At 41.4% G+C, this 17,072-nt stretch overlaps 1 protein-coding gene across 1 annotated transcript in view; it reads left to right on the top strand.

The window, feature by feature from the left end:
- Positions 1 to 17,072, top strand: part of LOC138975523 (neurofibromin-like) — a 126,944-nt gene extending 109,872 nt beyond the window's left edge. Inside the window, exons 61-66 of the mRNA XM_070348230.1 lie at positions 4,618 to 4,959; positions 5,660 to 5,760; positions 7,341 to 7,480; positions 8,116 to 8,162; positions 9,449 to 9,641; positions 10,533 to 17,072. Coding sequence (XP_070204331.1) covers positions 4,618 to 4,959; positions 5,660 to 5,760; positions 7,341 to 7,480; positions 8,116 to 8,162; positions 9,449 to 9,641; positions 10,533 to 10,579 — 870 coding nt within the window. The 3' untranslated portion in view covers positions 10,580 to 17,072. The remainder of the gene's footprint in view (positions 1 to 4,617; positions 4,960 to 5,659; positions 5,761 to 7,340; positions 7,481 to 8,115; positions 8,163 to 9,448; positions 9,642 to 10,532) is intronic.

Genomic DNA, 17,072 nt, shown 5'->3' with positions numbered 1-17,072 from the left:
GTTTGTGTCCCATAACAGCATGATTTGTAATGCCTGGTATTTTCTATTTGTAAAAACTGATTTTATGTATGCTCATGCATAACGGTTTGAGCAAGGAGTTAGTGATTGAGAAGACTACCCCCCGCGGGTTAGGGTGAAGAATTTACCCGGTGCTCCCCAGCATGTCGTAAGAGGCGACTAACGGATTCTGTTTCTCCTTTTACCCTTGTTAAGTGTTTCTTGTATAGAATATAGTCAATGTTTGTAAAGATTTTAGTCAAGCAGTATGTAAGAAATGTTAAGTCCTTTGTACTGGAAACTTGCATTCTCCCAGTAGTCCTTTGATTAGTGCTTTTGTGAACAAGAAACAATTAACAAGTGGCTCTATCCCATCTCCCCCCCTTTCCCCGTCGCGATATAACCTTCGTGGTTGAAAACGACGTTAAACACCAAATAAAGAAAGAAAGTGATTGAGAAGACAGGTAGGGAAGATTAGGGGGTGGGGGATGGAACATTAAGAAAAGTACATCCTACGTACGTTGTGTCTGGAAACACCTCCGCGCAGAGGGGTTTTGCGGCCAGTGCAACAAGGATAAAGAGGGAAAATTTTCTCGGCTCGTGCGGCAGCAAGCACTATGTCGCTAGACTGAGTAGCACATTTTATTATATTTAGTCAAGTTTTGACTAAATATTTTAACATCGAGGGGGAATCGAAACGAGGGTCGTGGTGTATGTGCGTGTGTGTGTGTGTGTGTGTGTGTGTGTGTAGAGCGATTCAGACTAAACTACTGGACCGATCTTTATGAAATTTGACATGAGAGTTCCTGGGTATGAAATCCCCGAACGTTTTTTTCATTTTTTTGATAAATGTCTTTGATGACGTCATATCCGGCTTTTCGTGAAAGTTGAGGCGGCACTGTCACGCCCTCATTTTTCAACCAAATTGGTTGAAATTTTGGTCAAGTAATCTTCGACGAAGCCCGGACTTCGGTATTGCATTTCAGCTTGGTGGCTTAAAAATTAATTAATGACTTTGGTCATTAAAAATCTGAAAATTGTAAAAAAAAATAAAAGTTTATAAAACGATCCAAATTTACGTTTATCTTATTCTCCATCATTTGCTGATTCCAAAAACATATAAATATGTTATATTCGGATTAAAAACAAGCTCTGAAAATTAAATATATAAAAATTATTATCAAATTTTTTTTTCGAAATCAATTTAAAAACACTTTCATCTTATTCCTTGTCGGTTCCTGATTCCAAAAATATATAGATATGATATGTTTGGATTAAAAACACGCCCAGAAAGTTAAAACGAAGAGAGGTACAGAAAAGCGTGCTATCCTTCTCAGCGCAACGAATACCCCGCTCTTCTTGTCAATTCCACGGGCACTGCCTTTGCCACGGGCGGTGGAGTGACGATGCTACGAGTATACGGTCTTGCTGCGTTGCGTTGCGTTCAGTTTCATTCTGTGAGTTCGACAGCTACTTGACTAAATATTGTATTTTCGCCTTACGCGACTTGTTTCTTTTGTTCCCTGTGTACGTTTCTGTTCTATTCCCTTTCTGTTTGCTTCTTTTCTCAATTTGTTTGGTACTTTTTGTAACCAACACTAACTTTTACTTCCAATAGCTTAATTGTTTTCACTTTTCCATCTTCATTATTACTGCAAGCAAAGTTACCGTACTTTCCGGGTTACAAGGCGCACCCCCCTCTTTTTAAACAAAATTGTAATCCAGTCACCCATTGGGCGCAGGGGGCCCATAGGGCGCACCAAAATTAAAAAAGTATACCGGTAACAAACGGTCGAAGAATGAAAATAAGCCGCACATCAAAGGAAGAATACAGAGTGGAAATATGTGTGCTCTGTGTGTGCCGTGAGATCAAAGGCAGGTCCATTGTGATAGCTGGGTTGCCTTGTTTAGACACTGACCTTCTTCCCAGGGGTCAATGACCCAGTTTTTGCTATGAGAGGTGGTTCCCCTGTCCTAGATCTGAGAGAGGAAACATTTCCTGCACCGGGGTCAGTGACCGAGTTTAACCTATGGGGCGGTCTCTTTGATGTCTTGAGAGGAAACTTGGCCAGGGTAGTACCTAGTAGCTGAAACATGCATTATCACAAGTTGTTTGACTGGTACTCAGGCGGTCTCTTTGATTTTTTTCGTATTTCATACAGGGATTAGGCGCTTTGTTATACAAGACGCAGGGGTCAAACTCGAGGAAAAAAGTTGCGCCTTATGACCCGGAAAGTACGGTAGTTGTTGGGGGGGGGGGTTGCTGTTTTTAACAGAGAGTGACACAAACATTTCTACTGAAAGAGAATTTCTAATTTCGTACCTTGCAGTCTTTGCATACCTTTGGGATTGTGGGGAAGGAACTGTTCATTTTTGTTGTTGAGAAAAGAAATGGAAAAAGAAAACTTTACTGGAAAACAACGTCAAAACAGGGAGGAAATAAGTGCAAAAATTAATTTGATCAACAGATGAGGCAAGTTGTTTTTCAGGATGTTTTTCAGAATCTGTTCCATTTTGTTTAATTCTTCAGATCCTTAGTTTTGACCCCTCTGTTGTTTATTTACCTTGCATGCATTTAATTCGTCTTTCCCTTGGGGATGTAATTTGCATATTTTCTGTGTAATTGATATCCTGAATATCAAGATCAGTTCCTCTTTACAACCTCATCAATTACATTAAGTGATGGCTCAGAAATCTTCTTCTTCTTGTCGTTCTCTATTTCATTTTTGCGATTTGCGTGGATCTGTGGTTGGATAAGGTGCGCCTGTTGGCCCAGATCCTCCGACTTCAGCCCTTAGATTTCTTTCAGGGTTACCCCGCCCTTAGTTCCTGGCTCAAAAACCTAACCCTGGGAACACATGGGGGATTTCTTACCAGGGGTCCCACCCCGAGGCTAGAGCTTTTATTGCGGCTCTTACTCGCATGGTGTAACCGTCATCGGACACGTAGGGCATTTATAGGGTAGTCAGTGCCATCTGCCAACCCACCCCGTCCTGGTAGAGACACCGCTAGTTGGTCCGGGACTGCTTATTCTATATTCGCAGCTGGCCCCCATATCTGGGGGCCGTTCCCCTATCCGCCACCTGGGGACCCGCCGGGTTGAGGATAGTCGCCCCCCTACTGAATTGGAAGTACCGTACTTTCCGGGTGACAAGGCGCTTCGTTATCTAAGACGCACCCCCTTCTTTTTAAAAAAAATTGTAATCCAGTCACCCATTGGACGCAGGGGGCCGATAGGGCGCACCAAAATTGAAAAAGTATACCGGTAGTCGAAGAATGAAAATAAGCCCGCGAGATCAAAGCCAGGTCCATTGTTTATAGACACGACCTTCTTCCCAGGGGTCAATGACCCAGTTTTTGCCATGAGAGGTGGTTCCTGTCATATCTGAGAGAGGAAACACTTCCTGCTTCGGGGTCAGTGACCGGTCAGTGACCGAGTTTAACAGAGTCGAACTCTGTGTGTGCGGCGAGATCAAAGACATTGTGATAGCTGGGTGGCCTTGTTTATAGACACGACCTTCTTCCCAGGGGTCAATGACCCAGTTTTTGCCATGAGAGGTGGTTCCCCTGTCATATCTGAGAGAGGAAATACTTCCTGCACCGGGTCAGTGACCGGTCAGTGACCGAGTTTAACAGAGTGGAAATAATTATGTGTGCTCTGTGTGTGCGGCCAGATCAAAGGCAGGCATTGTGATAGCTGGGTGGCTTGAGAGCTCGAGGAAACTTGGCCAGGGCAGTACCTAGTAGCTGAAACATGCATTATCACAAGTTGTTTGACTGGTACTCAGGCGGTCTCTTTGATTATTTTCGTATTTCATACACGGATTTAACGCTTCGTTATACAAGACGCAGGGGTCGAACTCGAGGAAAAAAGTCGCCCCTTATGACCCGGAAAGTACGGTAGTCTGAATATCAAGAACAGTTCCTCTTTACAACCTCATCAATTACATTACTTGATGGCTGAAATGAAGTTGCATAAAAGACCCTGAACATTGTAGTTTTGTTATGAAAAACTCATTTTCTCCATGGGGAGGGGGGGGGGGGGGGGAATTTGGGTGAATGTAAAAAAGTGAGAGATGTGGCTTTCCGTTGTTGCGTTGTTTTCATCTAGTCTAGACTGTTCAAGTCAGTTATAATGAGTTGCACAGTAATTTTGGAGTTATTACTACAGAGGGAAAGAAAGAAAGAAAAAAACAATCGGACATTGTTACACATGTTTGATGTTAGCTGTGTTCTTTTTTTTTCTCCAGCCGAGCCTCTTTGTGTTTTTTTTTCTTCTGTAAGTGTTGATGTTATGGCTAAAGAAGAAAATTAAGAAAAAGAAGAAACAAACAGACATAGTTTGTACATGTTTGATGTTAGCCGTGTTTTTTTAATTTTTCTCCAGCCCAGCCTCTTATTGTGTTTTCTTTCTTTTCTCTGTGTCTGTGTGGCGCTGCTGCTGTGTTGGGTGTTGCCTCTGGTGTGTCCTCTCGCTGTCACCCACCCACCCACCCCCCCTTCCACGTCCGCCCGGCCGCTTCACCCCCATCTTCCTGCTTCTTCGTCATTCTCCACCCACCCAACCAACAAACCAACTGACCAACCGACCAACCAACCAAACAACCAATGACCAAACAGCCGCACTTGCTCCAGGTTGCAAGTCCCAGAGTGTGGCAAAGCTTCGACTCGCCGTCAGATCCGAACTGCTTGCCGCCCGGTGCACCTTCCGTTCAGGCTACCTCCCCCACGCCCACCATCACCACCACCGCACCAGCCATCAGCAACCCCAACCGCCAACCGTGGTCCAAATTCCGGAGCAGCTCCATGCCGACTCCGGGGTCAAAGAAGGTGGAGGCCTCCAAAGCCTCGCTGGCGCCCCCTCGGAGCGGCAGAAGCTCGGTGTCCAATGAGAACAACGTTCTTCTGGATCCTGAAGTTTTAATGGATTATCCCACACAGGCCCTGGTGTTGACTGTCTTGGTGAGTTGAGGGAAAATGGAGAATGTTTGAATCTGTGTAGGCTGATAATGTTCTTTAGAGTTGATAAGGCCAAAAAAAAAAAGGTCTGTTTACGGTAACATAGGCCCAAAAAATAGGGTCGGTAGGTCGGGATTTTTTTTTTTTTTTCTCTAAAAAACCATATTTTTACGTTATTTTGCAAAAAACAAGATTTTTTTAATTTTTTTTCCCCCCCAAATGCCAAAAAAAAGTCTAGGGTCGCGCGAAAAAAATAGGGTCGGTCGGGTTACCATAAACAGACCTTTTTTTTGTGTGTGCCTAATCTAAGAGTGGAACGAGCTTGTTGTTAAGTGTTGATGAGTGAAATGAGGGTAGGATGTCTGCCTGCTTTGGGGGGGGGGGGGGGGGGGGTGGGTGTGTATGTTTGTAAACATATTAATTTGTGCACTAATGTGTGTGTGTGTGTGTGTGCATTTGTGTGTGTGTGTGTGTGTCGCACACACAGGCGTGCATGCAGGCATGTGTGTATGTATGAGGGAGTGAGGCAGCTGTTTTGTGAGGATTTGCTTTTATGTTTGTTTTTATGTGTGTTGATATTTATGTGCTTGAAGGTGACAAAATCATTTACTGCAAATGAAGACCTTGCTTTTCAATGTGTTTATTCACACTTTAATTCAAGTTTATGTTCACTTTTTAGCACAAAGTTTAATTATATTTTCAGGCAACACTTGTGCGAAACACGACAGATGAAAATGAAGCACGGATCCTTTATGAGTATCTCGCAGAGGCTTCCGTGGTATTTCCCAGGGTATTCCCTGTCATGTAAGTGAGCTGTGTTTGTTTGGGGTAGTTGCCGCCTAATGGGTTAAGAGTGGAGATTTTTCCGATCTCCCAGGTCAATTTATGTGCAGACCTGCTAGTGACTTAACCCCCTTCGTGCAAGCACAAGACCAAGTGTGCACGGAAAAGATCCTGTAATCCATGTCAGAGTTCGATGGGTTATAGAAACACGAAAATACCCATCATGCCTCCCCCGAAATCGGCGTATGCTGCCTGAATGGCAGGGTAAAAACGGTCATACATGTACAAATCCACTCGTGCTAAGAACATGAGTGAACGTGGGAGTCTAAGCCCACGAACGAAGAAGAAGAAGAAGCCAGTTGAGTGAAGTGGTAGCATGTTGTATGTCATGCATGTACCTGTACTGCACCAGAATTTCCATCACATTTTTCTCAACTTCCCTAATTTTACCACTCAGGAGAAATGTGGTGTTCACAAGCTATGATTACAAAGACCGAAGACATAATTATGACCCCCCCGCGGGTTAGGGGGAAGAATTTACCCGATGCTCCCCAGTTTGTCGTAAGAGGCGACTAACGGATTCTGTTTCTCCTTTTACCCTTGTTAAGTGTTTCTTGTATAGAATATAGTCAATTTTTGTAAAGATTTTAGTCAAGCAGTATGTAAGAAATGTGAAGTCCTTTGTACTGGAAACTTGCATTCTCCCACAGTAAGGTAATATATTGTACTACGTTGCAAGCCCCTGGAGCAAATTTTTGATTAGTGCTTTTGTGAACAAGAAACAATTGACAAGTGGCTCTATCCCATCTCCCCCCTTTTCCCGTCGCGATATAACCTTCGTGGTTGAAAACGACGTTAAACACCAAATAAAGAAAGAAAGACATAATTATGCTGTGGTTGGTTTTTTTAAGTACATTTTAGCTGTAAGGTAATTGGAGTTCAGTTTCAGCTGCTCAATGCAGAAATTGACATCAGGTAACTTGCTTTAAATGGGCAACAAATCATTCAATAAACAGCAAAGAAGAACAACAACAAACAAACAAACAATGTGTTTTGTGTGGAGTATTCATTTCAACAGCATGGGTGCATAGTAAGTTGTCAATTGATGAATTCCAAAAATAACTGTTGGGTTTGTGTGAGTTGTGAAAGAGTGAATAACCCTTGCAATTTTCAGGGACAAATAAATTCACACATGCTCCTGTCCACGTGTTTTTAGACACACCTTCGCTAGTGATTGGCCCCTCCAATGTTTGTCCTCGTAAAAGCAAGGGTTTTCACTTTTTCACAACCCCTACAAACCCGACAGAGTTATTTTCGGAATTTGTCTAATCAGTAAAATACAGGTAAAGCTTTGCAGTGGGCTATGCAGTGAGGCCAGTTGTATAATTGTATCATTATTTGCTGTTATAGTCACAGTCTGTTGGACGCCAAAGTCAACAGCTATTCTGCTGTTGATGTGCTTTGACCAAGCGTTTCTCTCATTTTCCTTCGACTCTTTCAAGATCTGGTTTTCTGAGATTTTGGGAGGTCTTAAGAAAGGGGTAGCAGTGTACTGTGCAGTGAGGCCAGTTGTATAATTGTATCATTATTTGCTGTTACAGTCACAGTCTGTTGGACGCCAAAATCAACAGTGTGTTGTCGCTGTGCCACGACCAGGCCATTCTCAACGCCGTGCAGTCAATCATCCAGAACATGATTGCGTGCGAGGATGCCACGCAACAACAGCTTTCCTATCTGCAGAGTGAGTATGACCGCTATCTCCTGAAATAGCAACAACAGCTTTCCTATCTGCAGAGTGAGTATGACCGCTATCTCCTGAAATAGCAACAACAGCTTTCCTATCTGCAGAGTGAGTATGACCGCTATCTCCTGAAATAGCAACAACAGCTTTCCTATCTGCAGAGTGAGTATGACCGCTATCTCCTGAAATAGCTCAGTGGCATCCCCCGAAAGCTGTGTATGGCTGCCTAAAATGGCGCGGTAAAAACGGTCATACATGTAAAATCCGTGAGAGTTTTGGACCATGAACCAAGAAGAAGCCCCTTGGAAGTGACATCACACACTACAAGAAGAGTGGACATTTGGGGATTCCTTCAGTGTGACGACTAATATTAATCCTCACACAGAGCTTGGCTTTAGAGCAAATAGTACTCTCCAGTTTGGTCAGTTGGTTTTTACTTGCTTGTTTGTTTCACTGAGAAATCAAAACATCAAGGTATGAAAGCAACAGTAGGTTAATTATGGCCATGTGCAAATGTTGAGTGTTTTAGCGAGGTGGCTAGGATTTCTTTTGTGCAGGAAATTTGCATTAAAAATGTTTGTAATGCTTTAACTTTAAGCTGTTCATGTTTTATTTTATTAATTTTGTGTGTGCAGGTATTGGATTTGGAGGGCTGTGGAGGTTTGCAGGCACATTTACAAAGGTAAGTTTTTGCCATCAGAATTGCACGTTTTATGCAGACGTCTATGTTGCGTTTCTTTTCTTGTATATTTTTTAGTTTTGTGTCAATCTGTACTCAATTGTACCGAAAAAAGTTAATAGTCAACATATTGGCTAAGCAATCCCAAGAACCTTTTCCATGTATTTTGTAACACCCCCCCCCCCCCCCCCCCCCCCCCCTTGAGATTGCTTAGCCAATATGTTGACTATTAACTTTTTTCGGTACAATTGAGTACAGATTGTATCAATTTTCCTTCTCGCAAAAAAACTGATATTCTTGAATTTGTCAAATCAATGCAGTTTGTATATTTTGCCCACAAGGGCTCTTAATGTTTGAATGCAGTCTAATTAAATAGACAATGTTCAGAAATGTTTGTTTGTTTGCTTAACGCCCAGCCGACCACGAAGGGCCATATCAGGGCTGTGCTGCTTTGACATATAACGTGCGCCACACACAACACAGAAGTCGCAGCACAGGCTTCATGTCTCACCCAGTCACATTATTCTGACACCGGACCAACCAGTCCTAGCACTAACCCCATAATGCCAGACGCCAGGCGGAGCAGCCACTAGATTGTTAAGAAATAACTCTGTCGGGTTTGTATGGGATGTGAAAGAGTGAACACTCTTGCTTTTAGTGAGGCAAACTTTCCCATGTCACATTACAGGCCAGTCACTAGCGAGGATTGTGTCTTCTTCTTCTTCTTCTGCGTTCGTGGGCTGAAACTCCCATGTGCACTCATGGTTTGCACGAGTGGAATTTTACGTGTATGACCGTTTTTACCCTGCCCTTTAGGCAGCCATACGCCGCTTTCGGAGGAAGCATGCTGGGTATTTTCGTGTTTCTATAACCCACCGAACTCTGACATGGATTACAGGATCTTTTTCGTTGCGCACTTGGTCTTGTGCTTGCGTGTACACACGGGGGTGTTCGGACACCGAGGAGAGTCTGCACACAAAGTTGACTCTGAGAAATAAATCTCTCGCCGAACGTGGGGACAAACTCACGCTGACAGCGGCCAACTGGATACAAATCCAGCGCGCTACCGACTGAGCTACATCCCCGCCCCGAGGATTGTGTGTGAAACAGGTGAACAAGGAGCAAGTGTAGAAAGCTTTTCTCACTAAGAGCAACACTATTCAGTCTTTCACAACCCATACACACCTGACAGACTTATTTCCGGAGTTCATCTTTATGTGTTTATGCTGGTAATGGCTCATAATATTTGAATGCAGCTAATTGTGTGGACTATGTTTCTCTCTCCTTAGTCCACGGGGTCAACGGACATTGCTGAGCTGTTTGTCAACTGCCTGGAGAAAGCCATGATGGTGGAATCCTGTCTCCCTGGTGATGACCTTGACTCCTTAGGAAAATCCTCGTCCTTGAACCTGTCATCCTCAATGTCATCACTTTACATGGGGTCGATGCACTCGCCCACGGACAAAGACACTAGCGACAAAAGTGGGTCATCCAATGGCGGGCGCATGCGACACTCTTCAGCTAATCAAATTGGTTCCAAACCTCGCGGGGGGAGCTTTAAGCAGAAAGAGAAGAAGAAGCATCTGGACGCTCTAGATTGAATATGTGTGTGCGTGATGAATGGAAAGCGAAATTCAGCTGTGTTGAGAAAATGTGTGCAAGACAGATAGCGAATGAAATTAAGCTGTGTTGACTAACACAGGCACATGTATTTGAAGGGAAAATGGTCATGTGATAAATGAAAATGGTTTGTGTCTTTTCTGTCTAATTGTTTATCATGACGGAACCTGAAAGTTTCTCTCAGGAAGACATAAGTTGGGATCGTTTCAAAATGAAAATGAAAAACATTGTTGGAGATGTGAAAGGTTTGGGATTGTTTGTCACAGTGTAACCAAGAAGGAAATAGTGAAATAACTTGCTAAGGCCAAAAAAAAAATAGGTCTGTTTACGGTAACCCGACTGACCCTAGTTTTTTCGCGCAACCCTAGACTTTTTTTTGGCATTTGGGAAAAAAAAATAAAAAAAATAAAAAAAATAAAAATTGTTTTTTTGGCAAAATAACGTAAAAATATGGTTTTTTGGAAAAAAAATAAAAAAATAAAAAAAATTCCGACCTACCGACCCTATTTTTTGGGCCTATGTTACCGTAAACAGACCTATTTTTTTGTGTGGCCTAAACAGAGTTTCTCACGACTGTGTTTGCATTGTGAAACCAAGGAAGAAATGTTGAATTTACTGTGAAGAAAGATGTTTTCAAGAATGTGTTCGCATTGTGAAATATCGGGGAGACAATGCAGGGGAAAATGACCTCTGAAAGTTCGGTCTTTGACATGGACGAAAGATATTTAAAAAAATCGCGCTGTGTGTTCATAGGAAACAAGGAGCAGAAGCCATGGACACGTCAGTTGCTGACCAGCTGACCTGGAAGTTCCCTCACCAAAACAATGGAGCGGCACCAAAGGAATGACAAAACAAGTCGGACTGACATCTGAGCACATCTTGTGTGAAAAGCTCAGCGGATTCCACAGGAAACTGGGAAGATTTTCTGGAGGAAAAGTTCAGCGGAGCACAAATGAGAGACAAGACAACCTAACATCTAGACTCATTTTGTGAGAAAGGCTGTTCGGAATCGAAACGATACTGAACAAGTTTTCGCTGGAGGAGTTTGTGTGTGTGGTGTTACGGAGTGTAGAAAGGAAGCAAAACGTGACACATAGAAAACGATAGAGGCTGACTGGAGCATTTATACTGACATTGATGACAATGTGAATATGCTGAAACCTATGACGTACGGGCATATTAGAGAATGATAAGGAATGATTTTATTGGCATTACTGTTGGTGAGGGAGACACTTCAAAAAGAAGTCGCCCTGTGGTAGAAATGTGAACAAGAGGATGTCAATTTGGAAGAAAAACAAGAAGATACTGAGTAAAAGATGGACAGTCTTTTTTTAACGTGTGGCTGTGGTGTCAACTTCTGTTTGGACTTCTGTGTATGTGGATCTAAAAGCTACTGTTTTGGATGCGTTTACTGAATATGTGCCTGCATGAAGTGGATTTGATGCATGAATGAATGATTGCATGAATTGAATCATGGTTTTCATACCTTTTTTTTTTCTGTGTGAGAAAGTATGCGTTATTTGAATTATATGCTGTGCAATAGATTGTTTAAGTGTACTTGTTTAAGTGTGATTTGACAAGCACAGAGGTAAGGTTGTGGACCTGATTGAAAAGTGCTACAATGGAATATCTATCTATCTATCTATTATTAAAGAGAATTGAATCAAAAGTTGCTGTCCTTCGATAATTCAGCCGAGACTGTTCTCAGAGAAATATTCATACATGTACAAAAATGACATGCAAAAGAAGATGACCAACTAGTAATCGATGAAGGAATGATACTAATTGAATCATTGATAATGTGAATCATGAATAGTAACTGAATCATGAATTGTAATTGAATCCCAAGTCTTGAATTTGAAGTAAAATAACTTTACAGATTGTAAATTATTAATGAATATTTGAGTTCTGAAGTGAAGATAATAGGGTTTTGTGAAGCATATACCACTGCCAGTCAGTAGGATACATTTGTGTCTCAGGGAAGTTTTAATATATTAGGTCTGGGGTATGCGGGGGGGTTGGGGGGGGGGTAAGCAAGAGCAAAACGGCAGGTGTAACCCTTAACTTAAAATATGTTGTTTAAAGTATGCTTACAATTGCAAGCCTGTGAAGAGTTGGTTGTTAGACATCAGTGCATGTATCCTATCTTGTTGAAGGGACTCAGATATTTTGTTCATTTGTCTTTGTTAAACCCCCCGCGGGTTAGGGGGAAGAATTTACCCGATGCTCCCCAGCATATCGTAAGAGGCGACTAACGGATTCTGTTTCTCCTTTTACCCTTGTTAAGTGTTTCTTGTATAGAATATAGTCAATGTTTGTAAAGATTTTAGTCAAGCAGTATGTAAGAAATGTTAATTCCTTTGTACTGGAAACTTGCATTCTCCCAGTAAGGTCATATATTGTACTACGTTGCAAGCCCCTGGAGCAATTTTTTGATTAGTGCTTTTGTGAACAAGAAACAATTAACAAGTGGCTCTATCCCATCTCCCCCCTTTCCCCGTCGCGATATAACCTTGAACGGTTGAAAACGACGTTAAACACCAAATAAAGAAAGAAAGAAAGCTGTCTTTGTTAAAATAAGAGAAATGAAATGTACCATGGTGCATATAGGGCAGGACGCTCATACCTTGTTACCTCAGCAAAAAGTAATGACTAACACAAATGTCTTGTTTGGGGGGAAAATCCATTTGGTTGGCTAAATAAGATCTTAGGAACATTTGCATCTCCATGCATATGTATTAATCACACCACTATGCATGAGCATTGACACATCCACATACACACACACACACACACACACACACAGAGAGCATAGCCCAGCACATTAACTCTTCACACAGCTTTAAGTACATAAGGCGGGAATTATAGATGTTTTGGAATATAACTCTGGCTATTTTTTGTGTGCGCTGAGGGAAAGTTGTATCTCTTGAGGGTGAGACAAATGCGCTCATAGTGTCACAGTGAACAATGAGGTTTGTTTGTTTGCTTAACGCCCAGTCCACCACGAAGGGTGATATCAGGGCGGTGAACAATGAGGTTTGTTTGTTTGTTTGCTTAACGCCCAGTCCACCACGAAGGGTGATATCAGGGCGGTGAACAATGAGGTTTGTTTGTTTGTTTGCTTAACGCCCAGTCCACCACGAAGGGTGATATCAGGGCGGTGAACAATGAGGTTTGTTTGTTTGTTTGCTTAACGCCCAGTCCACCACGAAGGGTGATATCAGGGCGGTGAACAATGAGGTTTGTTTGTTTGTTTGCTTAACGCCCAGTCCACCACGAAGGGTGATATCAGGGCGGTGAACAATGAGGTTTGTTTGTTTGTTTGCTTAACGCCCAGTCCACCACGAAGGGTGATATCAGGGCGGTGAACAATGACGTTTGTTTGTTTGCTTAACGCCCAGTCCACCACGAAGGGTGATATCAGGGCAGTGAACAATGAGGTTTGTTTGTTTGCTTAACGCCCAGTCCACCACGAAGGGTGATATCAGGGCGGTGAACAATGAGGTTTGTTTGTTTGCTTAACGCCCAGTCCACCACGAAGGGTGATATCAGGGCGGTGAACAATGAGGTTTGTTTGTTTGTTTGCTTAACGCCCAGTCCACCACGAAGGGTGATATCAGGGCGGTGAACAATGAGGTTTGTTTGTTTGCTTAACGCCCAGTCCACCACGAAGGGTGATATCAGGGCAGTGAACAATGAGGTCTGATGTGCAATTTGTCCAAAGAAAAAGTCCAAAAACAGATCAGACGGCTAATATTTCAAAATTCTAAATAAAAAATGGTATGTTATTGGAACGTTTAATTTATGACAAAACAAAACGCTGTTATTACAGTACTTCGACCCAGGGGTCTCTACGGTGGACAGACAGACAAACACTCATGACACATCGTGAGTATATTATATATATGATATATATTGTATATACGCAAAGGTTAGAACATGTCACAGTTGCTGATAAAGCGGAAGGGAGATCGAGAGAACGCGGTCAAGACTGAAGAATGAATAGCTGAGGGTATTAAGAGAGAAGGAGAGAGTGATTGAGATGTGAGGGAAAGAGAAGCACTGCTTTGTCGTGCATTCTTCTTGTTCATGTGGGAGTGTGTTTGTGTCTGTAGCATGAAGAGAAAGACAGAAGAAAGTTTGTATAAAAAAAATTTAAAAAAGATTACCTATTTTTGCGCCGTTCTGTGGGGCTGAGTATGAATTAATATGGGTCCCCCCAAAAACCCAATGTGACATGATTTTTGTTGTTATTATACATTACCCACTGTTGTAACATTCAGCGTTATGTGAAGATCGACAGTCCTGAACTCGTTAGTGTCGGCTGCATGTTGTTTGTTATCAAGTTGTGACCGACAGTTGTGACTATCAGTATAAATATTGTTGTGCAGAATTTGTGAAAACAGCTTCTACTTTGTTGTTGTAGCGACAGTTGCTGTGAATTTATCACGCAACCTTTTGCATTGCTAGCAGGAAAACAAACTGCCAAGAGATTTTTGGGTGTGTGATTTTTCTCTGCGGAGAGGCTTAACAAAACTGTGTGTCTTGACAATTTTCTGACGGAATACTCTGAAGTATTTGCATATCGTAAAATGGCAGTTCTGTGAGTCAGCTCCTACCAAGACAGTAATGTAAACAATGTTTTAATGTTTTATTAATTGATGAATTTATTTATTCAGCAGACTGATCGAAATCCACAACACATATGAAAAAGCAGAATCAAATTAAATTTTGTTTTTAGTGTTCTCTCAGTAAATGCACATGCGGCTGTAATTATTCTGTGGTTTAGGTTTGAATTAACTTCCGGCTAAGAAAGCTTACTAGTTTTAGTTACTTCACTGCCCAAACCCCGACAATTTTACCTGCTCCTCGCCTGAAATCAGAGGTGGAAGTGAGACTGGAACGGTTTTCAGATTTCCAGAGGCAGTGTAATGTTTCATCTTATTGCTTTTAAAAATAAAAGAACTTACCTTTTCTGTTCATAACCTCTGTAAATTTACATCTTTTTATTTAGAACTCTCCTTTTCAAGACCTAATTTTCTCAGAATTTTGGAAGACTTAAAAGTGGGGATTCAAAGTGAAAAAGTGAAGAGTTCTAATTCATAGCTGCTGATGGTTGATGAGTATGAGTGTGACATTGTAGGGGTATTTGAGATGGAAACTGGTATGAGTTGTGAGATGATTTAAAGGGCATTCTCAGGAATATTTTGTAGAAAAAAGAAAAGTAACGATGTATACCTTTATCAGTCATACCGTATGTTAACCCATCTGTTGATCCCACTAAGCTCCTGAAACCATTTGTATACATGTCAACTTTCTGAAACATTACCACTGCAGTTTCTCTTCCTCTCTTGTTTTTTGTCTGACACCCCCCCCCCCCCCTCCTCCCTCTCTCTCTCCCTCAACTCTTACTTCCACTTACTCTCTCTCTCTTTTCTCTCAGTATTCTTCTCTCTTTCTCAATCTGTTTATCTGTCTGTCTCTTGAGTGTTCATTGTTCTATAGTTTTTGCCCTGGACAAGTGCAAATTCATCAACAGCAAATGACTCATGAAACTCTTTTGAAACCTTTAGATCTTACGTGATCATGCAATCGTTCATATGGCTTTTTTTCTTCTTTCTATTCATCTCCATTGCCATTGAAGTGTGTGACTGCATGGTTTCAAAGTTATTGATGGGGAAAAAAACCGATGGTGTTCCTTTTTCTGTTGTTACAATGTGAAACAGAATTTGTTTTACTTTTTTTTTTTACTATCACATTCTTGAAAAGACTCATATTCATAAACAAGTGAACATAAACCTTTTGGAAGACCAGTTTTCACGATGGATTTTAATGAATCTGTTAAATTTGAAGCGAGTTAAGAGAGTTGTTCTGCTGAGAAAACTGTGGTATTGTTCTGCGCGGATTATATTGGTTGTTGTTCAGTCCCTGGTTAAATCAAATGTGATTTCAGAAGTTGTTATTAATTATTTGTGACCCACCACCACGGAAAGAGTCGCATGTTACCTTTGCATGATTTTTATATTTTTACATTTTCTTAAAGAGTTTTTTATGCTCTATCCAGTGGTGAAAACGGTTTTAAAAAAGAGCAAAAACTTTTCGAGTTATAAGCCTGTGACTAAGGTGACCCTCACACCGATACCTGTGACACCCCCCGGACGTATATTAAGCCTAGCGGAGAACCGCGCAAGGTGACATCTGACTCATTCTGTGGTGGAGGGTCACATTTGTTTGGGAAGTTATTTGCTGGACAAAGTTTTTACTGTCACTTTCCAGTCTGGCACAATCGGTTTTACGCTGGTTATCTTAATAAAAAAAGAAGAAACAGAGTATTCTAAAAATGGATACGTGGTCTGATATATCTCTGGCATAATTGATTTACATTGACATATTGCACACATGAAATAGCTCTCCACTTCCTGTAAAATGGTACACATGATGCTTTGTTATATATTATTATGGTAGAATTTTTCATATTTTTACTTTTTCATGTTTACTGGAGTATTTTGAATACAAAGTACAAATGTAAATGTATTGTATTTAGTAAAAATGTGAACTGAAAATAGACGGTGCAGTCAGTACGTATATAGATCTACTGTTGAATGACATACCTGTGATCTCCCAAAGATTTTTTCAACAAAATGTCTGTGTATGGAAGATGAGATGAAAAAGAATACTTTGTTATCGGAAAATTGTTCAACGTAACTTGTCGATAAATTGTTCAACGTAACTTGTCGATATTTGACAGAGGCACTGTTCTGAGCTTGCGTCTGGTGTCTAACTGTGATTGTTGTAACTTCGTGTTCGTTACATGGCATTTACATCTGTTCAACTTCAGAGACATATTTTCTTTAGTGTTGTCGTAGCCCCATCCCAAATCCCCATCTCGTATTCATTAATGGAATGAGTTTGGACTGGAAGAAAAATTTTTTCCAAAAGAGATTGACTTCAGGAGAAAACTCCTGGTTTGAATCAAAACAAATTGCTTTCCCTTGGGGACTAAGGAAGGCGATCAAAAACAATTCTCAGAACCAGAAGAGAAGCAAAACTTGTGACGTATAGGCCAGACAATTTAATCGCCACAGTTCATGTTAGCTGTGCTCACCAGTAATATGAAAATAAGATGATTTTTGTATGTTACGCTGCATGTTCATTGTTTCAAAATGTGATTTGTGCTATGCTGTTGTCGGTGCCATTTGGACTGCTTTTTGTGCATTTCATCAATTTGAATGTTACATGTCACCACACAAACAGATCTGTAATATGTGTCAAATAAAAACTGTCAACATGTCA

This window comes from Littorina saxatilis, linkage group LG9, assembly GCF_037325665.1.
Source record: "Littorina saxatilis isolate snail1 linkage group LG9, US_GU_Lsax_2.0, whole genome shotgun sequence".
Taxonomy (NCBI): Eukaryota; Metazoa; Mollusca; class Gastropoda; order Littorinimorpha; family Littorinidae; genus Littorina; species Littorina saxatilis.
Note: the sequence above shows the minus strand (reverse complement) of the source record. Positions and strands in the feature narration are given on the sequence as shown.